The sequence below is a fragment of the Mizuhopecten yessoensis genome, unplaced genomic scaffold, assembly GCF_002113885.1.
Source record: "Mizuhopecten yessoensis strain PY_sf001 unplaced genomic scaffold, ASM211388v2 scaffold5893, whole genome shotgun sequence".
Classification (NCBI taxonomy): Eukaryota; Metazoa; Mollusca; class Bivalvia; order Pectinida; family Pectinidae; genus Mizuhopecten; species Mizuhopecten yessoensis.
Window position 1 is genome coordinate 54,832 of NW_018406276.1, and position 23,454 is coordinate 78,285.

Here is a 23,454-nt window from a genome sequence, read left to right on the forward strand (position 1 = left end):
AACCAACAACCATGGAGCCAACAACCATGGAACCAACAACCATGGAACCAACAACCATGGAATCCACAACCATGGAACCCTCGACCAGCACAACCATGGAACTCACAACCAGCGCAACTTTGGAACACACAACCAGCACAACCGTTGAACCATCGACCAGCACAACTATGGAACCCGCAACTAACACAACATTTGAACCATCGACCAGCACAACTATGGAACCTACGACAAGCACAACCATGGAACAAACACCCAGCACAACCATGGAACCCACAACCACTTCAACCATGAAACCCACGAAAAGCACAACCATGGAACCCATAACCAGCACAACCATGGAGTCAACGACCAGTTCAATCATGGAACCAACAACTTTTGAGATGGATATAGGATCCGAAATCAGTTGTGATAATACCGTTATTGCTCAGTGTATTGTTAACTCTATAGGGGCGTCGCCTTTCTACTCTCAGATGCTGGAAGCGTCAACCACTGGAGTGTTTCCCCAGCTATCTTCTATTGAACTGGAGGAGTTGTGCATGTAAGTATTAGTTTGTCTCTGTCTCAAAGATCTTTTAAAGCCACAATATAAATGTTTACTGTGTCTTTGTTTGCAGGAAATCAAACTATTACAATCCTTTATCCTGTATACAGATTGCTTATGCAGAGTCTTGTTCTTGTTCTACAGGTCAGTTGGCGCGTTAGACACTTGTCTGGAGGTAGAAACCCAAGGTTGCACTGGAGCACACTTATTACAATACACCTCCCTGCGACATACTTTTAACTATGTCTGTGGATCAGGAAAACAAGGTAACCTTTATTTGTACACTCAACAATACTTAATTATAATATAAACATAGGCGTTCGATTAAGTTTACATAACAATTTAATATAAAATGAAAATTACACAAAATACCTTGCCTGTTGTAGTTCACCCGTGTACAACCCGCAGTAACAGTAACCCCTTTCAATAAAACTACAAAAGACTGACATTCAATTTGAGTATATAATTCTATAGTTTTGATCGTTATAAATAGTCTCAAATATGAGTCATAACACCACTGGATTTATTAATGATATTACTGGAAAACAATCTATGTAAATTAAGTAGGGGTGTTAAATTTGCATGTATGAGAACCTTTCCTTTATGTTTTTATAGCCTTCCTGCAAACGGCTGAATGTTTCGCCGAACCCGATATTGTCACTAACACACAAGCATGCCTCATGGAACCAACACAGGAAATCAGCTCCCTCGTTTCAATAATAGCATTTAGTCCGGATTTATTCCTGGAATCCCAACGACTGTGCAGGTATGTATACATACGTTGATTTCCAAAAACATGTTTATTGTCTTTGTTGATATAGATTAGCACAGACAATCCAAGTTATCGATCACATCGATTTTCTTTTAAAATATGTTCCTGGCAATACCTATATAGTCCTTTTGTTATTTCAGCTTGCTGCAGACTACCACATATTGTTTCGTTAACGCCGCTAGTAACCACTGTTCACGCGAACAAGCTGTGTCGGTCCTCAGATATATGAGCAATGTGATAGAGCCAACAAGGAGATTCTTTGCCTGTCTTCTAGATGAAATCACTCTTCCACCAGGTATGTTGAAAGATTATAATGTTATAACAATATTTCATATTTCTCAATATAGTTATAATACAATAAGTTGACAATCACACCTAATTTTTTTGTTTTTAACATAATCATCTATAAGCGGATTGTATCGTTTGCTTTATTTATGTTGTTTTTTTGTTTATTTGTTCATTTATCAGTCATTCATGTTTTAAATCAACGTCTTTATTATTTCAGTTGTTGAAGATATGACCACCGAATGGACAACAACCGAACCTGCTCCTACAACTGAGAAAACAACATCGGCAGAAGTTACAACCACTGAACCTGCTCCTACATCTGAGAAAACAACAACGGCAGAATCTACAACCACTGAACCTGCTCCTACAACTGAGAAAACAACATCGGAAGAAGCTACAACCACTGAACCTGCTTCTACATCTAAGAAAACAACAACGGCAGAATCTACAACCACTGAACCTGCTTCTACAACTGAGAAAACAACATCGGAAGAAGCTACAACCACTGAACCTGCTTCTACATCTGAGAAAACAATATCGGAAGAAGCTACCACAACCGAAAAACATACCACAACCGAACAGCCAATGACTACAAAAGACGTTTCCACAACCGAACAAGCTACAACAACTGTAGAATCAATAAAAACCGACCAGACAATGACAACTGGACAAAGTACAACAACTGAAAGGTCAACAACCACGGAAGACATTACAACTTCTACACTGAACCCATTCATAACTTCTCCGGAAACGACCACAGCGTCTATGCCAATGGATGAGCCGAAATTATGTTTCAACTGTCGTTATCACGGTCGGTTCGACTTCAAAAAAGAGGAAATTGCAGAGAAGGTAGATCAATATTGCATTGCCAACGGTTACAGGGGATTCTGTCCAATCGATACATGCAGGTGTATTGATCCAGACACAGAAGTCCTTGTACCCGTGTGTGAAGTGCGAGGTCTTTACCGACGTGTGGCAGGATATAAGGAATGGTGTGAACGTATGTGTCACCAAGGTTACTGCAAGATAGACCCGTGCGATTGTCATATGGAACCCCGAAGATCCGATAACCAACTGTCTCCGGCTTAAATAAGTAGCAACAGAGACTTTATCACCCATTAAATATTAATTATCAAGGATCAGTATTTAAAATGTACAAAACTTAAACCGCTTTTTTTGTAACGAGTACGAGTGAATGATATCATATTTAGTAGTATTTCTTAGAAATCCATAACTTAATTTTTTCAGCTGTTGATCAGCTTTATTTATTCATTTTTCTCGTTTTTTATAATTTATTGTGTTGTACTTGTAGCGTAGAGTTGCTCATAACTTAACAGGAATGACAGATGACAAGATGTCATCATCCGAACAATCTGATACACAAATCACTACTTAGCTTTATGTCATTTGAATATCCTGATGTGCCCATCATCATCATGTTTTTTCGGTGTTTTTACCGAACGTGCATGCTAGTTTGCAAATGCTATTGTGAAATAATTAAATGGTTAACTTGTCTACATAAATAGATTACAAATTCATGACTCAAATTGGATTACTTTTTCACTTGATATTGTCTGGATTATATATGTTTATGTTTTATAATGACTCAACTGTTAATTTAAACATGGTTATTGCGAATAAAATTTCTATATTTTTATACAGAATTTCTGTGTTTTTATTTACATTGAAGCAATGTCCTGGATAATTATTCAAGAATCCTGTCGTAAGAATCTTTTCTGTACCACTTCCGTTTAAAAATGAATTGACCTTATTTCAATTATCGCGTTCTAACTGAAATTCTAAATAGACCACCACCAAACAAAGTAAATATGTTAATTTATTGCTTTCCAACGGAATTATTTATGCGTTTTATTAATTTTAGCTTGGTGCATATTTGCATTGATGGGTCTTCATATATCCGGGTAAAATATTAAAAACGTTTTTAATGCTGAATCAGTACAACGCGACGGTCTTAATAGAAAGCAATATTTTAAATACCATCAAAAACGATATTCGTGCATATTGTTTTACTAGCGTACTTTGTAAATAGTTTAGTCACGGCATTAGTTAAACTTTTATTTTGTTTTATAACTGTAATTGGTTTGGTTTGTTTGGGCTTTACGTCCTATTAACAGCTATGGTCATGTATGGACGAGTCAGATTTTGGTAGTGGAGGAAACCGGAGTACCCGGCAAAAATAATCAGACCTGCGATTAGTACTTGACGAGTGCCTCACGTAGTCCACGAACTGGTGACCCAGAGGTGTAGGACTACTTATCGTTGACGGTCAGACGCCTTAAACATTCGAACACCAAGGCCCTGATGACCGTGATGAAGAGCCTGTGGACTATTCATATTTGGCTCTGAAATCTAATTTTTTATTTGTGTTTTGACGCTTTCGTTTTTTGTGATTTTCTGTTTTACCTAATCTTAATAAAAAAAAAATGGTTTGTTAACCATTGGTCCCGCTGCAACATTTTCTGTTTGAAACATATATATAGCGTTATGGTCTTATTTTCAATCAGTTTTGAGGCATACTATCAGTAGTAAAATAATATTTTAAGATAAATACCATAATACTAAACCAACAAATTTTAATTTTAACATGTGCCAATCGCAGACGCTACCATGAATTTAACACCTAGTGCAACAACTTTCACCTACCAGTCTATATACATCTACGAGTAATCGGTTCGATAATTAAATGTAAAGTGTAATTTGTTCACGAGTGTAAAGTCTATAAACAACACTGTTCGTGTAATATATAGACCCGTTAATAAACAGCAGACTCGTCAAACATAAACGTGCTTGGCTCTAGTACAGCTTAGAATTCATCGGGCGGAATGGGCTTTTGTAGAAGTGCAATACTATAGCCGTACATATCGTACTTTTGTGACGAATGTTAGACATACTTTAATCAAAACGATAAGGAAAGTAAGTCAATCTTGCTCCGAAATATCAAAATTGAGTGGAAAACAAATATTTTAAAATAATAAACAATGAGGATGAAAATAATGCTCTGATATGCTGCTTCTGTTTATTTATTTTTTCCTGTTCGTAGAATTTAGAAACATGTCGGCACCATATAATATATCTCAATCACAACCTATGAAATTGTTTTTAAATTTTGTCGTGTAATGAGAGTGTAATTCGTATTATTCATTCTTTTGGTGGCAACGTATATTAAATCTTGAAATCGTTCATTTCAACAATATATAAAGGAACATTATTTCATGCATTTCTTTTTCGCATCCTTGATTGTCTATTCGAAACCACTATAAAATCGATTAAGAAATACAACAAATGTAACAATCCGATGTAGTAATTGCACTTTAATAAGTCATTGCATAGCTATATCGAACATAAAATTAACAATGATTATGAATGCAAGTGTTTAACGGAGGTGATGAAAGAATCGGACAATGATAGTAAAAACAATTAACACTCTAAGTACTGGTCTGTAACTGTGACTTACTTACTGGAATGTAAAGTTAATGTCTTGCTCAATTAACAAACTGTACCATTTGTTATATATGACGATTAATTGATAATTGTACACTATGAACAAGAACTATTTTTTCCCACCAAAAAAATGATAGACATCACAGTTTCAATTGACAATATATCAAATCTCTGTGGCCTTATTTCCTTTATATCTTGGAAGACGTTAAAGAGCTACTTATTTAAAGGCCTTCATTTCAAATGGACAAATACATGTATAATATTGTGATACAAATACATATATGGCATTTTTAGTTGTTAAACAATGAAAGGAACAAATAAAAAAGAAAACGCGCCGTCATTCATGCCGGAGTCATCCTTTTATCTCTAATTCATCCTCTACTAGCTTTCATTTAACTAGTTACACAACCTCACACACTGTCTGACACAACTTCGACCATTACGTTCCAAAAAGTCCCCATCTATATCAGTTTTAACTCAGTATGATGGTATGTTCATGGCAGACTGCTCAGATCACGTTTGGGAGGTAGTCCTTTAGGCCTTTCCTTCTCGCGCATCTTTTCTTCGAATTTCAAAATGCTGCAAATAAAAATATATACCGTATACCTGGAGATTTTCACCCAGTAAAGCTTTTTTCTTTTGCCTGTTAAATCAATGTTCGCCCTTCACATTATATTATTTTGTTTATTATGCTGTTTCGTTATATTCGCTATTTTGATAAATTTGCCCTAATAACGGAGGGCGAAAAGGGCGAAAATTAAACTGCATCGAAATTTTACTTTATGCAGTATATAAATATTACATTTCTAACAATAATATGCCGTCGCTTTTTAAATCTCTTTCGCGCTTGAACAATGGACTTATTGAGTGCCTTAATAAAAAGGGAAGTTATTCCCCTTGGATTACTTTTACTGTGATATGTATCCACATTTATTGTTTGAACATTTGTAATGTTTTCCTGGCTAGGACGACTTATATTTAAATAGCCTTTTGTCGAAATCTTACAATTTCCCGGGAAAAATGGCCACTAACACATACATAATTAATTTTGTGATCATGATTATGTGTAAACATGCATGTTAAAAACAAAAATAAAATTATATCTTAGAACCATTTTTTTCAGTACATACTGATTTATAGTCTTTAAAAATGTTCCGTTACAAACGAAAAAATTAGCAACTGAATAACACTATATAAATTTATAATCTTAACACTAATCAATAATACAACTAGGGATACATCAGAACAAAGAAGAAATATCATCACATTCCCCACTCAAAAAAACCCGTCAAATAGTTACATAATGACATATATAGAGAATAATCTATTTTTTATTAATTACAGTTCTATTCAAAGTTTTTTTTTATTTTTCACGAGTATAGAACGAGTAAGAAATATAACAAAAGAAATATTCAAACTACGAGTGAATAAAACTATTTTTCATCAAGAAACAAATATCTAGTTTCTTAAGTTTTTTCTCAATGATGATAATGACATCATTGAACAGATTAACTGCCAAGTAAATCAGTATTGTGACGTCACAATAAGAAAACATCCCGGAATCAGTGAGGTCACAATGTCCTTTTATTGTTATTTTCCACTCTAAACCCTTCACTTTTATTGGTCAATTCAGTATGAAAACAACAGAAATTGTAGTAAATATACCCTCGGTGTTTTATTTTTTAACAAACTAAGTGTTATTTCATACGAGTATATCTCTCCATGCCAGTTTTAACGGAAATAATTGATCATCATTTAAGTTTAAAATGATGGATGGTGGCATATCAATTAAATAAGGAGATATTGTAGATAGAAATGGAGACATAATGTTCACCAGGGTGTTTTTATACGATCAAAACTCACGTTCGGCTCTAACAGGATAACTGTTATGATCAACAACCGACTTACAGTTTGAGGACAGTTGATTTTGTACCCAACATCATATCGAGGAACTCTTTGTACGAAATAGTTCCTGATCCAGTCGTGTCCACCTCTGCTATCATCTTCTTCAGCTCCAGATGAGTCTTAGCGCAATTCAGCTTCTCCATCATCTGCTTCAGCTCCATAATGTCTAATTATCATTAATGAAATTAATAGATAGCAATATATACCATCAAACCTGCGTGTATCCAAAGTTTAAACAAGTTAAACAAGTTTATAGATATACAGAGCATCCTTAGTTGGATTCCATAAAATGCAATTTATTGATACAGCACACAAGTTATCATTCATTAACAATTATTAAGATTTTTTCAAATAAAATTAAATATCATATTTATTATGCATTGTTTGGCCATTCATACACCAAAATATACAAAATTATAGTAATATCTAGGTAGAAAAATCTACGCTTGGAATTATTATTGAAACTACAGACACTAGAAACTATAGATATTATGAAATACTACACAAAATACATAGATCGACTGCAATGACACAGTTAACAATTGTTTTATTATGTACAACTTGTATCAACCAGTTACAAACGAACGCGCTTTAAACTGATATGCTTTTATTTATAATGAAATAAAGTTGATGCTTAAATTTCTGTTTGATACTTACCAATATCGCCAGAGTTGTCCAAATCAAACTCCATGAATTGATCTGTCGAATAAATCCGTACGCATAATGAATATAAATATACGCCTTTTGGAAAGATATTTATAAAATTGCCAAAAAATTCGTTAGCAACTTGTGAGATCCTCTTTATGTTATACCGCCTTTGCTTAAATAGCTGAATGGCAATTGTGTTATAATCCAATTTCAATTTTATATATATATTAATCAATACATAGTAATTTGATTTATTATGAACATTATAAATAAAAATTATAATACACAATACCATGTAAAACAGATTTTATATAACAGATGACCATCCTCCTCAGTTCTAGTTACTGTTAATCTGTGTACTTTTAGCCGATAACAAAGTACTTTCTTTTCTTTTCAGACAAGTTTGATCTATCACATCAATCGTATGTTCTGTGTTTAATACTTCCCATATTAGTATTTGTCTACCATAGATAACTGAGAAATCTCTAATTTTCGTGGGGTTTGTAATTTCGTTTATTTCGTAGGTAATCTTCATTCCTTAGTTCAGAGGTCAACGAAGTAGTTACAAGTTCGATATAAAGCAATTCTACGTTTGAGTGGGTACTCATAGTCTACAAATTCATGTATCTAAGAAATGGTGTTTTGTCGGGAAAACACGAAATTTGGGCCCCACAAAGACCTTTATTTTCGCAGGACTACGTGTACTTGTTTGCTTTTAATATTTCCATGAGTTTTAATCTCGAACATAAAACATTACAGCATATTGTTACTGATATGACGTCACATGATGGTTAAGTGTTACCTTTGTACTTGTTGAGTTGTTCAGGTAACTCTTCTATCTCCTGTAACGCATCATCATCTAGGTAGGTCTGAAAGTACGAAATAAACTACTTAGTTTCAGCTATTTTGTTAAACGCGCTGTAAATGGCAAATGGTACATTCGAACAATTGCTTACATAAATCGCCTTGTACTGCTTGTATTTAGGTAAACGAATAGGTAAACGAATAGCATTAGATGCTTCTCAAAAAGCTCTCTTCGTGTTAATATAATATTGGAAAATAATAAATATACGTATTTAAATAAATTGAAAATACTCTGTGCATCATATTGTTTTTGTAAAGAGGAATGTTTTTTCTATTGTTGTGACATCCATTTTCGTTGTTAAAGAAATATTTAGAAATTCCATGTAAAGTATTTAATTTTGCTGACATTTTGTTGTCTCCGTTTTCAAGTTTGAGCTGGATTTCAGTTATAACCTTATGTGGAGATGCAGTGATATTAATTTCAAAATCAAGGCCCGAATTCTTGACACTTGTTCCGGTTTTAAATTAATAATTAAATCTTACTTTGTAAATGATTTGGGGGGGGGGGGGGTGAAGAGACTTAAAGCCTTATACTGTTTTCAATGTTTACATTTGACTTTTTGATCATTTGACATGATTTAAGTAAGTTACAAGAAAGTTGGTTGAGCACAGAATCCATGCTTGAGCATGAAAACGGTTTCATGAATACGGTTCCAGGCGTCTAGCAGATATTTTGAAAGAGGAATATGATGCCCAACTGATCAGAGACATAACAGACAACTGTGATGTGACAATCATTTTTGAGAATTGGTGCAGGTTTCGTTAGATGTAAACTAACAGCAGTAGTCTTAGTCACCACACCTGATTTATCGATGTTAGTTCCTCATCTTGCTTGCTTTTAAGTTGTCCAAATAATTTCCCACCTGTAAATATAAAAAGATAAAGAATATGTATAGTATAAATTGTATGAATAATATTAATATAATGAAACCATTCTCAAATGAGACAATTATCGCATATGCTGGTAATAATTATTTGATTCTGTAAAATAATGTGTTTAAATAAGAAGGCGAAAAAGTAACAAGATTCGTTCAAAATGACAACGCTATGATATAACACGTGACCCGGTCAGCGTAACGCTGCCCTAACATAAAACACAGCAGACGACAAAAGACGACCATAAAACTGTCGGGAACACCATGGTGTCATCTCATGTCTCAATAATCAGCTGTGATTGACAAAGTAACCCATATGTTGTATTTTATTACAAGCAAGTCAATGTGATTGATAAGATATAAAAGTGACGGTAGTTTACAGCTCCGTAAGAAATATATATGCTTGTCATGTTATGGCTAACGACATCATAAGGGACGCTATTGTTTGACTCACTTAAAATAACACTATATAGTCTACGGATTTGTGTTGTATAATTACAAATTGATGTTGGGTTACTTTATTCTATCGTAGGCTTTTATTGATTACTAGGAATCGGTTGATCGCCACCTTGTTCGTTATTCAATACTAAATAGATAATAAAAATCATGTTTTTATTCTTTTAATCAGAAACGATTAAGTGTGTAGCTTTCACACATAACATGCCGTGCAACTTTGTGTTCATCCCAATGTTATTGTATTATTTCAATTCGATGAAACACACAGTACATTGTACCTTTATATAAATGTTGATTCGATGCTAAAATATTCACATTAAGTAACAAAATACCAACTTCTGTTTTATATTACAGTTAAAATCTGGTTTATTTGTTAATGTTGGTGATTTTAAAGCCATTTAACGAGTTTCTTTCTGAAATGAGAGCATGTCGCAAATTTATCAAATACTTATAAAATTCAAAGTTTAAAAAAATGCACTATTATGTATTTCCATACACGGAAAACCTCGTAATGATTTAGCCTTTGATTACACAGTAAATACATACAGTTTTGGCAGGGAATCATCTAAATGATGTGACTATTCCGTCTTTACGTATTGCAGAGTTATCTTCTCTTGTGAGCAGGTATTGATTGTTACGTCATGGTTTGTGTGAGAAAATTACTTCGTTTTCTCAAACATTGATGACGTTACTCTCACAAACAAATGACGTAACAATCAATACCTGCTCACAAGAGCAGATAACTCTGCAATACGAAAAAAAGGAATATGGAGACACACAGTGTTGTATGAAAACTGTCAACATGTTGCTTCCAAGTCGTATTTATTTGCTCAAGTTTAACAGGAAAATTTAAACGTTTTGGGGACCATACATTTTGTAAGTTTGCATTTTTTGTACTTGAATCGTTTTCCTGATTCAGTGATATAATGATGTGTTATATCGTGATAGTAACACACGAAGGAAAATAAATTCGTGCCTGACCAATCTAAAATGTGACTCCGGTCCGGACACATCCTTGTATTAGTCAACCTCTGTCCATATAAGGCATGCGAAGCGATGTACATGACAAACAACACTGGCTATTATTCACTCAGCCGTGACTCAGTCGACAGAAATAATGCCGGATATATCTAGTTCCATTGTGTCGGAAGCTGGTCGTTGTTTCATTCATATTTTCCGCCGACATTTATATTAATTTGTATTGTACGTGACCAATACCATAGACGGTTTTGTGTGGGTTTTTTTTCTATAATAAACATATCTATAATACTCTAAATTAAATTTTTGTAGTGTCGTATGTTTGTAAATTATGAAAGGTGTTTTATTTCAGTTCAATAAATTTTATTCAAGACGAAAGTAAATGGGATTAAATAACAGGCTACGCCTATATCAGTACTCTCCTTCTCTCGACGAGAAGGAGCTATATAAATGTCGTTTGTATACACATATATGGGGGGAAAAGTCGCATGTTACTACGTTGACGCATTCAATATTAAAGGTCAGAAAGTAGTTCACCGCCTAGAAAGAAAACGGACAGTTTATCTCGATTTTTGTATGAAAAAACACGGGAGGAATATTGATTTTAATGGCAAACGGCATAAGTTTGACGGGGCGAAAGTTTCCCGGTATACAGTATTTTAAACGTGGAACTCTTTAACAAATAGCTTATGATTTAATACTATAAGTGTATTTCCTAACGGCGTATTCTTTAACCCCTTCATCCTTAAAGTCACATTTGAACTTTACCAAATAAAAGACTGCGCAAGTCCAGTGTTAATATGTAGAGGTGAATTAGCTATACGCACGATGAGACTGTAAAATATTTCTAGTTAGCTTTACAGAAGAAAAAAAATCAAGCGAAATAAAGTCTTGTATATGCAGTTATTTAAATGACATTCCCGGCAAATGCTTACATTTGAGATGGAGACGCATTACAGATATAATGCATGTGTGATGAGATCAGGTGGATATTTGTGGATCTACCACTGGCGATACGGAAGTAGCTCTAACAACCATCGTCTCTGTTACAAAGCATGGTCTTGTAATGGATGCATGTGTAGCTTAGATATGACTTAAAATCGTATGCTACGTTTAACATGTAATAAATTAAAGCTTTTTTACTTTCAGAATTGTCCAATATAAGTTAATGCATCATATTCAGATAGAAGTTACTAAATATAAATGTATGGTCTTAACGGGTCACACAGCATATACTGTGCAAAAATTGTATATATAGGAAGCCGATTTTGACAGGATCACTTTATCAAAACTGCCCCCAAGGTAAAATAGCATGTGTGTAACTTACTTGAACTCAGGTACAAAGTTATATCCATAAAACATGTATACATGTAGTGGTACACATCATGTATATCTTTGCCATAAATATCAAGACTCGCACATATTCCTAACATAAGTACATATAACAGCGAAAATGCAAAATTTCAAGTATAAAACGTAGTTACTTCTTGAAAAATTAGCAAAATTGGTTATTGATCATCTAATTTCAAAATACAAATAACTTGCACAACCCAATTGACATGACTTATAGAGGTAACTTATTTTCATCTTTTGCTTTTATATTTCTTACATTAAGTTCTATAATGACTGCAAAATCGTTTCTCCGCGGTGGCTATTTTTGCACAATTTATCAAATGGTGAAACGTGTTGTTCCAGGTCTATTGTCATGACACACAGCGCTACGGTATGGATTAATTATAAATGCTGTTTATTTTGCGGACAGAGATGCTGTTTATTTCACGGAAAAGAAATGTTTATCATAAAGTCGCAAAAAATTGGAATCCCTAGAATAACGTTTAGGATATCATTTGATACATGTATCCACATTTTCAGCCCTTAAAATCACCGATGAGTCCTTTAAGGACGAAACAGCTGTATGGTGCATAGTGGTTCAATTATTTGGACTGTATCGTATACCATGTCACGCGTGTGTCTTCTGTTCGTCTTTCAAACCCATCCGGTAGATATTATGACCATGGCATCATTGTATTTATATTAAGTTGTTACCCCTAAGAATGTAATAATCCAAGGATACATAACAAGAGGCATCTTTCTCTGACATGTCGTGATGGAAGTGATAAATATCTGCTAATTTGGTCATACATGACATCGTTCAGCATTCCATTGCACGCTTCCTAAGTCATATAGTAAAAGTCTGTACTTTATACAGTTCATAGTCCATCGACATCAAAGGGGTGTTTACCGCATCGCTATCTGTCAACAATGGATAAGTGGATGTGGATGGGGATTGAAACCTGTCCGGATTCAAATATCGATTTCAAAGACCTCACAGTCATTCAAACAAATCTGCATGTGAATGAGGTTTTAAATTAGACGAGGTGAGATTATCTACAAATATCGACAATGTGTTATTACCATTTAAAAGAAAGAATATTCCTTATTGTTCGTCTGAATAGCAAGCTACAGCGAATTATTATGTGGTTTTTGAAAGGAATCGAACCTTGCTGTATTGTACAGATTGGCGTAGCCTATATCTTTCTTGCAGAACAATTAGTGCGTTGAGTAATTTGAATAATGTAGCCTTTGTCGGAGTCGGAGAAACAGAGAAACAACACGTACCACAACTGTACAGTGTATGTTATGTTTTGTTCAAGGTTTAGCGTCAAAATAGATATTTGCTCTAGGGACGATACTTCTACCCCACTAATGATGCAGACTTTAACGTATCTTGCATTTTACATAATCTTAATATAGATTGCTACAATGTAGGATATCAGCGAGTTAGTGATAAATGCTGCCTTACGAATACACAGGGAATGTGTGTTTGATTTACCTGATTGAATATTATTTTGATAAACATTGTCAAGCTTATCGGAGCTTAGTGAGTGGTATTCAAAACATATCTATACGTTTGAAATGTGTAAAATCAACTTTGTAACAAAATCAAACTTATCATTTATAAAAACAAAATCCATGTTTCTTAGTTAAAGAACTTGCTCCACATCATGATTTCTATGTTAGATATTAACTGTTGAAGGAAAAACTTACAACAGAGTAACCAGAGAGGCAGGTTGATGAAAAGTGTGGGCAGATTTTGTGGTCACCAACTTTTTTCTCATTGTTAATTCTTTTAGTGATATGGTGATCGATACGTTATCCTCCTCATAAGTGTGACTTTTTTGTTATATTACCTAAGCCCCGATTCTCGCTATGAGGGCGTGACCTAATTGACCTAGACTTACGTGGCAGGTGTCGTCGATAAAGCAGAGGACGATTACCCTTCTGGAACTCGTTATTCTCCTTATTCCATCAACAGTCTCCGTGAAAATATTTCTATTCAATTTTAAATGCTATCCAAGTTTTATTATTTCGAGTTCGAATACTAGTAACAGTTTTATTGACACTTCGTTATTCTCTTCTTCTGTTTTTTCTTTTTATCATTATTTCATAGTTAGGAAAGTAGTCGCCGTATGATAAATAAACAAATAATGTAGAGGGACGTTTCCGGTACAGTCGGTCACTTAGAGCATCGCCTTAAGTAGAAGTTCTCGAGCTTGATTTCTAATGAGCTTATTTCCGTTTAAACGACGATGTGACCATCGGAAGTGCCCGGGATAAGTAATGTAAAGGAAAAGAGGTGTAAATCGTAACTGACCTCCGAACAATTCACTTGATGACCTGGGCTATAAGAAAGTGAAACTACCTGTGTTAGTTTAAACATTTGCCCATTATTTAGGCAGATGTGTATCAATCTTCAATGCCCCAATGCCCTAAGGAGAAGTTCACCCGCGATAACAAGACACGATAATTAACCTCGCAGTCAAGTCGTTCTTATGGAAAAAACGGACTCGAGGCTAGTGTCCACTCAACCTTTTCGATCTCACAAGCTCCATTTGACTAAAGTGCATGGTGTTGAATTACTTGGTCGAACCGCGCTGAAGACATTGACTTACGTGATGCTTAAATAATGAAGGAAACATTTTAATGTTTTCTTTAGGAACACTTAAATGATCAAACGAAATTCCAATGATCTACATAATCTTAGCTACACATATATGAGAACCGAGTTAAAAGGAAGTTTAAACCATTATTGTTTTTCTTTGGTCCATAATCTGATACCGGAATAACGTCATACCAGGTGAAGTGAAAACTCGTTACTCTCGAAGTGTTCCTGAGGTGTCCCGGGGGCCTCCATTAGAGCTTTACTACACCTTGTACCTGTCTCTAGTGTACATAACGTACATATTATTGACATGATCTACCAAAAGGCCTTTCTTAGTTACCAACTGGAAACAACTACATATCTGGAAACAGAGAAATCTTTAAGATACAATTCTGTTTACACTACCTCTATTTTGAGACACTTATCAGGTACTCGAATATCGAACAACTGCAATTCGGTAAAATGCAACGGAGTATGTGTTTATTATGCCGATTATAATGCCTAATATCTATATTTTGGATGGAAAATAGCCATAGAAAATGACAGATATTAACTTGAAGTTATCTGAATAAGTAACCTTAAGTTTGGCGTTATCCGTAACAACGCGAAGAGTAAATGTATTTAGAACGAAAGTCACTGATACAGGAGAATATCGAAATATAAAATAAAACATAATTAGAACTCTAAATCGATAAAATTAGGACAAAATATGAGCAAAGGAAGGAATTAAATAAAGACCCTTGAAATCACAATGAGAACCAGACCAGGCGTTCCAGAAGGGTAGGCGTCTTCTGCTTCATCGACGGCACCTGCCACATGATTCTAGGCCAAATCCAAGTAATGTCACATCCTCACATCGAGACCTCGAGTATTGACAACAAAACCACAAGGCACTCTAATGAGTATAGTCAAAAGCCTCGACCTTCATATCACATAAAGACATAGCATATTAACCTGCAAGATCCTGATGGCGAACATAAACCATGTCCATAGTCTTCATCAACATGCATCTTTGAAAACCCTGTGTTGTACTTTTGTCCGTTAGCAGTGAACAATTATCACGGAATTCATGATATCCGGAGCAAGGTCATGGTTTCGTTACATTTATGTCAAATTATCGTTATCGGCACTGCAAAGATATTTCTTTGTATCAATATTAACATCAACGAAACAACAAAGTACTCTACTATGAGAAGGGATTTTGTAGTTCCAGTTGTCAAATCTTTTTATTAAATAAGAATTATTTCGCATGAGAACAAATACGTATATATCTACTTCCTTACTGATATCAATTACATAATGACTGCTAGAGTTACCTGTATTTGTATAACTGTATGAAAGCAAAAAGTTATTTATTTTACACCTGAAAGCAAGCCTTTGTCATGTTTCCTTAAGTATATACAATATAGCTTCCTTGTAGAGATTTCCCCAGAGTAATTTTTTAAAACCCCGTTACATGTGTGTAAATCATGTTTACAACTCTAAATCTCCCCAGGGGAAAATACAGGTATACAGATTAGAAAGTGGGTTTCCCCATTGAGTGGTAGGGATAACAATTATATCACTGTTGTTGAAATACACAAGGCTTATTACAGATGTCACACGCACTAAAAGACATGTGTATTTTAAGCTGTCTGCTTTTTACTGAATGTATAATAGATTCTTCTTTTTAACATCTGCTCAAAGTCGTCTCTGTCAGGAATAAATGAATTCATATTTAACTTAACAAGGCACAGATTTAACATAGCTCCTATTGAAAGTGAGCTGAGCTTATTTCAAGTTAGGTAGAAATATAGGGATTTTCGTTAAATTTAGCGTTGCTGGCTGTCAAGAGACATACCCATGCACGACACTACTTTAGATTGGCCTACATTGTAATCGATACCTCAATACCGGTGATGACTGTGGGAATTTACAAACTGTCAACACTGCTAAAAAAACTAAACGGACTTCTGACTTAATACAATAACATCCCAGTCTCTCTACTAAGTAGGGGATGACCTATCACCGTTATAGGTGTCTAACTGACGTTTCTGACCACGACAAGGTTTGACCAGTGTTGTGGACTGGTCATATGTCCATTAGCTCAGTGACAGGTAGACAGGTGATTGGTGTCCTGGCCTTGTTATGGGCGCAGAGTGATTGACACGTCCAATCGATTACACACCTCGCAGTGTATATTTCTTATGTTTTTGACAGTGATGTTTATGGAATGTGCTTTCATAGGCAAGACGCGTACAGGGTAAATCGACTTTCAGACGGTAACACATTATACTCATGCAGGTTCAATACCTTCTGATGTGTTCTTCCCGAATATATAATACAGATGTATGTTAAAGCTTATGTATATATTATAATTTTGTCCAACTTTGTGACATTGTAATATTATAATAAGATCATTCTGTCAATTACAATATAATTCATATCAAGTGAACTGGTATCGATTGTTTTCCAACAAACTGCAGATTACTTAGATATGCCTGTTGTTCAAACCTGCTTATTGATCACCAAATATGTTGAAATATAATATAAGCTATTCTGTAGACACATGTTATTTATAATTATATTTTGATGTTTTCGTTTTAAGTTGCCAAATGTTTACAACCCAAACTTACCTTGAAATGAATTCATTATCTTCCCGAGTTATTAGCTCACTTCTAGAAAGGACGTTACTTACAATCCAGAGGAACTAGGTTACAATTATCGTCTCCAGTTACAATCCAAATAAGACTAAAATCGTTACTACAGCCGTAGGAACAAAAGTAAACACTATATACTATCACAGCTACCCAGGAATGTCAGGGTATGTATCGTAACCCTGCTTCATCGCCCAAGTGGAGCATACGGAGACTTGAGAGAGCACGTCAATGTCAATTGTATTGTATGTTTTATTTGATATTATAAGCTAACGTGACGATTCACTAACACATATGCAGGTCACACCCCATCAATGACATTTTGACAGGTGATGCGAAGTGAAGCAACAAGTGTATAACACAGCGTAGCAGCCAGTGGACGACAAATACCTAGCGATGTTTCAGTAACTATCAGTAGTTTTTCCACTGATAGGAGGCTCAAAAATAATAAATTGGGTTTCCATGTTATAAACGGTTGTAATTTGTAAGAAAACACTTTTTTTTAATTTTCAGGATGAAAACTTTTCTATAGTATAAAATCTTCATAACTCATAAATCTAAATAAACATCACATTGCTATTCTCAAAATAAAAATTAAAAACAAATTATTGTTTGCATATTTTGTTAGGAGTAGTATGTGTTTAGAAAAATAAATATGCAAATTGTTCAGTGTCACAAACACAATACAAAGCATTGTATACTACCTTAAAACAGAAAACTTTAAGGTACAGGTATGTTTAGAATATCTCTTCTTTGAGACACTTTTCAAGTACTCAAATATCGAACATCTGCAACTCTGTAAAATGCAACGGAGGATGTGTTTATTATGCCTGTTGTTATGGCTAATATTATTTATTGTTTACATATTTTGTTTGGAGTAATATATGTTTAGAAAAATAGATCTGCAAATTGTTCAGTTTCATAAACAAAATATAAAACATGTGTATGTATGAACCTTGTGTACTTGCTGTAAATTAGAGAAAACAATATAATACCATCTGAAAACATTGATGATTTGCTTACCTTGTTTGTTGTGTAAATCCAGTTGTCCGTTTTGGCCTGGCATGTTGAATCAACTGTTAATGCTATATGTACTTTTCCGAATGTACACTGGTATGTAGGTCCGATGCTATACAGCTAATGCAATAAACCTATGTACACAAGCATATATATACACACACATACGTATGGTTTACTTCCTGTTGTAGCCAACACTGACGACCGGTCACGTGACTTAAAGTATGGTATATGTATAAGTAAGTCATCTCAGAATGTATATATCGATTCTTTGTATCAATAAAATCAGTCTGTATATCTGAAAGCTAAGACTTACACATAGCAAGGTTTACCAACAGGAAGAAGGAAAGTTTTGCATGAGTGGTATCAATGAATTTTTTTACAGTTAGTTCAATTTCATGTATATACTTTATATACTCATCATTGACCTACACTATTACCTCTAAACGATGCGGGTTGATATAAAAGTAGGTAACATCTGGGACTGACTGTATCAAGCTTCAGCTATTTAAATGTTACCTTTACTTTGTTGAGGTGCGTGTATTTTATTACTCTGCTTAGACAAAACACCTGTTTTACCTATAGTTCAACATATTGTTTCTAAATATTATATTGTACACACAATTACGAATCATTCAGCTTTTCAACTTTAGATAATGAGTCATAACGTTTTACAATGACTAAATAGGCGACATCTTTTCGCAATTGATTTTTGTATCCGGTTTCTGCCAAGATATATTTGTTACATCAGTTTAACGTATTCATCCCCACGCCAGGCGTCCATCTGATACATCGACCATTTAGAGATATAATTGATCATATACTATCTTGGAATCTAAGGTTTTTTTCTGCATTTGTAAGAACAAGGTTTGCGTGTGTTTGTGACAATTACACAACAAAATAATGATCGCTTGGATATTACTGTTTAACTTGCAAAAACGTCTTTAAATCATGTTAAAAACTCAGAAAGGTTTGATTTATTTATAAATTGCTAAATAAGATATTTATCCTTCATCAAACATTAGGTGTACGATCGTTTGAACCTGATTAGAGAAATGAATTAGTATTAAATTAAACTAACAAACTACTTTATTTTAATATTCCACTACTGTGCATGTATTCCGGTTGCAATTTTGTGATTCCACATCTATCAAGCAGAAGGATACTTCCTATATGTGCTACAGAGAATGCATTGAAAATGTATCGCGTGTATCGACGGTGTGCACCCACGCAAAAAATAAGTATACGTCCAACTGATTGAGTGCCAGAACCAAACGTGAATATTGTGTAATGTTTGGAGGTAAAATGACTTATACAAAGGTATATCTTATAATATCTTACAGAGAGTAACAACAGCAAACTACGAGAAGGGGTACGCGCTCGTCTCGTCAAGAAATCACTTTAACTAATAAGGTATACAATAAACATAGAGAGGGAGAAGATCCAATGGTTCACCGTTGAATACGATATATATTTCATAAGTATGGCAGAATATACATGTATATATATTTCACAAGTGCAAAATCGAAGCAAGAATGAAAATATCGCCATACAAGTGAAAAAAAATATGCATTCAACGGGAAATTTTTATCTATTTTAATATTGATTACATTTTTTTAAAGTAACACTATGCAAATATTGCTGCATCAAAGAAAAGCGGGAATTTGAAGGGCAATATTTGACGCCAAGTTCTAATAACGTCAAACTTGACAACAAGCCGAGTGCCATTTTGAGTGGACTAGAGTGGACTATTCACCGTAACTCTGCAGTTTTGCTCCTATTATCTGGTAGGATTTCCAAACAAAAACGATGTCACTTCTGTAGTTATGTAAATATCATGCTGAATGTTGCAAAGGTGAACCAAAACACCACTTATTCTGCCGTCGCTTCATCTGAAGGTGAAACTGAAAATCTGTACAGTAAATAAAAAGAACCGTTCTGATTGGACAATGCTAAAAGTGATATCTTCACGTGTTAAGATAAAACATTTCGTATAAATGCAGTGAAGATATATAGTATTGGTATCTTCATTTCTTTTTTAAGTAAACTACTTACATGTATGTTGCATAACACGAACATTACACACTGAAAATAAACGCTTCGTCTTTGTTAGAAGACTCCTATAAATACTCATTTTTCCAATGCACAGTTACCGAATGGGATTCTCTACCTGCCTCTATTGTCTCGGCCAATACTGTGGATGAATTTCTATCAGCCATCCTAGTAAGCACGCTCCAAACCTTGCTGTAAACTCTGTTATCCCTGTACATATTTTTAACCCGAGAAATTAACCAAAAAGTTCAATTCCACCATTTTTAACCAGCGTATGTCATTAAAACCTCAATTTTGAAGACTTGTCATTGGCAGGAAGAAGAACAAAAATACACGATTTGCAATCAAGTCAATGGATTCTGTCCCCAGTTCGGGACATACCAAAGTCCTTAATAATGCTGGTTGTTATTCCCTGCTAATCGTTCACTATTCAGGGTAATCGAACTGGTTAGCCTGCTGTAATTGTGATACGATAGGGTGAAATACTGCACTGGGTGCTTTTGGTGTCAGATCCGGAGGCATCTCAGGGAGGCATATGCGCTAACATAACGGTACACATACATGTACATGCATTTACACACATCGGGACGCGTCCTTAAATGGACCTTAGTTGATAAGACGCTAAACCCCAATAAAACTAAACGAAATCACAAAGGATACATATTTAATTTGTGTAAGATTTTACAAACATAGATCCATAATGATCTTCATTTGGTATGAGATTACCAGTATAAAGAAACCATCAGTTTATTTTGGGACAAGTTTGATAATCTTATATGAAACGAAGACGAATTTAATTCCCTTTTATCACATACGTATGTATTTGTGTTTTAAACACGTGTACTACATTTTTTCTGATCGTCGCCATACCTGCATTAGTTTAAAATCCGATATGATATAGCTAAGAAAGTGAAATCCAGCAATATCTCCTCTACCGAACCTATAAAATCTGGGATATCACAAAGACCTGTACTTCACTCTTTCATGTTGATTATCTTTATATTAATGGTATGTCACTATGTATAAAAAATATGCAGATGAGTGTACATGAACCATACATGTTAAGAGAGATAACTATGTTATACAGTACAAACTACAACATAAAAATAAACCAACTCAAAATATAATCACTAAAATACAGTGCATTAGGAGGCACATATTCCGTCTTGGCGTATTGCAGAGTTATCTTCTCTTGAGAGCAGGTATTGATTGTTACGTCACTTGTTGGTGAAAGTAACGTCATCAACATTTGAGAAAACGACGTTATTTTCTCGCACAAACCAATGACGTAACAATCAATACCTGTTCCCAAGAGAAGATAACTCTGCAATACGCAAAGACGGAATATAAAACAAACAAGTTAACGCAGAAATCTCATGCTTGATGTAAACCCAGTCAGAATGATTCCAGATACAGCTTATGTCCAAACACAGGTACTAGCCTCGTCTGTCAATACATCTATAATATAAACTGATAATAGTATGGGTGTATTGACAGACGAGGCTAGTACCTTTGGTCCAACCTCGGAGACTGATTGTCCGCCATATACCAGCAGAGGTATCCATTTCGTTACGTATTTCAATAATCACTACAAAAATATGAAGTAAGAAAGCTTCACATTAAAAAGTATCAGGTAGATGTAGAAAAAACGTAAACGTTGACTGCAACATATGGCCATTTTGCCTACATAATTATTCCCTACTAAACGTTCACTACTTCGGCTGATCGAACCTCTGGTTAACCCGTTCTTAGTATAACGGGATCGGATTGAATACTGCACTTGGTGTCTTGGGCGTCAGATCTGAATCTGAATATTCAAAATCATTGAGAAGGAAGAGAACTAGTCAATGCTACACATGATTTGGACAGTATGGAAGAACCACACCCACAAAAAGTGCAAGCGCATGCATATTGGAAAATCTACGAAGGAAGAATCAAAATCATATTCCATCAATAGAGTAATCTTGTCACAAACAGAATCGGTGAAAGGTATCGGCGTCACATATTAGAGTCTAACCTCTCAGTTGAAGATCATCAACGTGTATGCGTGTATGCTGTCAATTTTTAGTTTTCGCCACATTAGCATATATGTAATTTAGACATTTGGTCTTTTACTGAATACCATATTGGTTCAGCTTAGAATAGTGTATCTTTGCTTCTGTGATAATTTTAATGAAAAGTGTAAATGACCCTTTAATTGTATATATATTTAGTCAAATTATAGTAATTTAATAAGCTCAACTACTTTTATGCCTATGCTTACTCTGATAATAATTTGAATGCTCATTTGTTTTCTATTATATCATGATATTAACTAACCCTTTTACTAACAGAGGACCCTGTGGAAGATTAGCTTTGCTAAACAGGTTGTTTATCCTCAATAAATAAAGTTTATTATTATTATCAAATAAACTAAAGGTCGGTTCCATGTTTGCCATGCTGAGGAGATTCAAGTACATGGATGCAAACATATGTTTGCCAGTTTATAATTAGCATTGGTAAGGATTGGTTTGGTTTGGTTTTATTTTGTTTAACGTCCTATTAACATCTAAGGTCATTTAAGGACGTGTCTCCATGTGTGTTGTGTAAGCGTGCAAGTGTGTATGTATGCTGGAGACATGGTATGTTGGGGTACTTGCCTCCTTGTAATAGCGCGGATATGATGCCGACTTTATAGTGCTATATCACTGAAATACCATACCGAAGGCATCAAGCACAGCATTCCGCCCGGTCACGTTATACTGACAACGGGTGAACCGGTTGTTGCCATTACCCTCAATGCTGATCGTTAAGAAGGGAATAACAACTACCATTTTTAAGGGCTTTGGTATGTCCCGGCCTGGGGGTAGAACCCATTGGCTTCCTCGATGTTAAAGCCAGAAGTTAAGTATTGCCAACCTAGGCGCTAGGGGGGAAAAGGTAGTTAGAAGTAGAAAGAAAGATGAATATCCCAAATGTTGCAATGGGTGCAGCAGATTTATTTTGGTCGCTTTTGTGTCCCTAAGTAGAGGGCGCAA

The 23,454-nt window shown here is 34.8% G+C and overlaps 2 protein-coding genes across 3 annotated transcripts; one reads left to right on the plus strand and one right to left on the minus strand.

The window, feature by feature from the left end:
* Positions 1-3,258, plus strand: LOC110451253 (mucin-5AC-like). The gene is made up of 5 exons (XM_021499170.1): positions 1-538; positions 686-807; positions 1,157-1,307; positions 1,454-1,608; positions 1,819-3,258. The coding sequence occupies exons 1-5, from the start codon at positions 12-14 to the stop codon at positions 2,688-2,690; spliced, it is 1,827 nt and encodes a 608-aa protein (XP_021354845.1). The 5' UTR covers positions 1-11; the 3' UTR covers positions 2,691-3,258.
* A 1,660-nt stretch (positions 3,259-4,918) lies between these two features.
* LOC110451254 (allograft inflammatory factor 1-like) lies at positions 4,919-18,673 on the minus strand. Of its 2 annotated transcripts, none has more exons than XM_021499171.1 (6): positions 18,392-18,673; positions 9,282-9,343; positions 8,419-8,485; positions 7,626-7,667; positions 6,972-7,134; positions 4,919-5,642 (listed from the first exon to the last, which is right to left on the minus strand). In XM_021499171.1, the coding sequence occupies exons 1-6, from the start codon at positions 18,432-18,434 to the stop codon at positions 5,558-5,560; spliced, it is 462 nt and encodes a 153-aa protein (XP_021354846.1). In that variant the 5' UTR covers positions 18,435-18,673; the 3' UTR covers positions 4,919-5,557. The 2 variants fall into 2 exon arrangements, with proteins under 2 accessions (XP_021354846.1, XP_021354847.1); XM_021499172.1 differs by lacking the exon at positions 18,392-18,673 and adding an exon at positions 17,348-17,562.
* Positions 18,674-23,454: the final 4,781 nt, after the last annotated feature.

Bases quoted from the DNA above. Each gene is read 5' to 3' on its own strand.
- LOC110451253 (XM_021499170.1), top strand. From the start codon at position 12: ATGGAGCCAACAACCATGGAACCAACAACCATGGAACCAACAACCATG. The intron at 1,308-1,453 runs GTATGTATACAT...TTGTTATTTCAG, and splicing joins GAATCCCAACGACTGTGCAG to CTTGCTGCAGACTACCACAT. The intron at 1,609-1,818 runs GTATGTTGAAAG...TTATTATTTCAG, and splicing joins TGAAATCACTCTTCCACCAG to TTGTTGAAGATATGACCACC.
- LOC110451254 (XM_021499171.1), bottom strand. From the start codon at position 18,434: ATGCCAGGCCAAAACGGACAACTGGATTTACACAACAAACAAG. The intron at 8,486-9,281 runs GTGTGGTGACTA...TCGTACTTTCAG, and splicing joins AACTAACATCGATAAATCAG to ACCTACCTAGATGATGATGC. The intron at 7,135-7,625 runs GTAAGTATCAAA...AATGATAATTAG, and splicing joins GGACAACTCTGGCGATATTG to ACATTATGGAGCTGAAGCAG.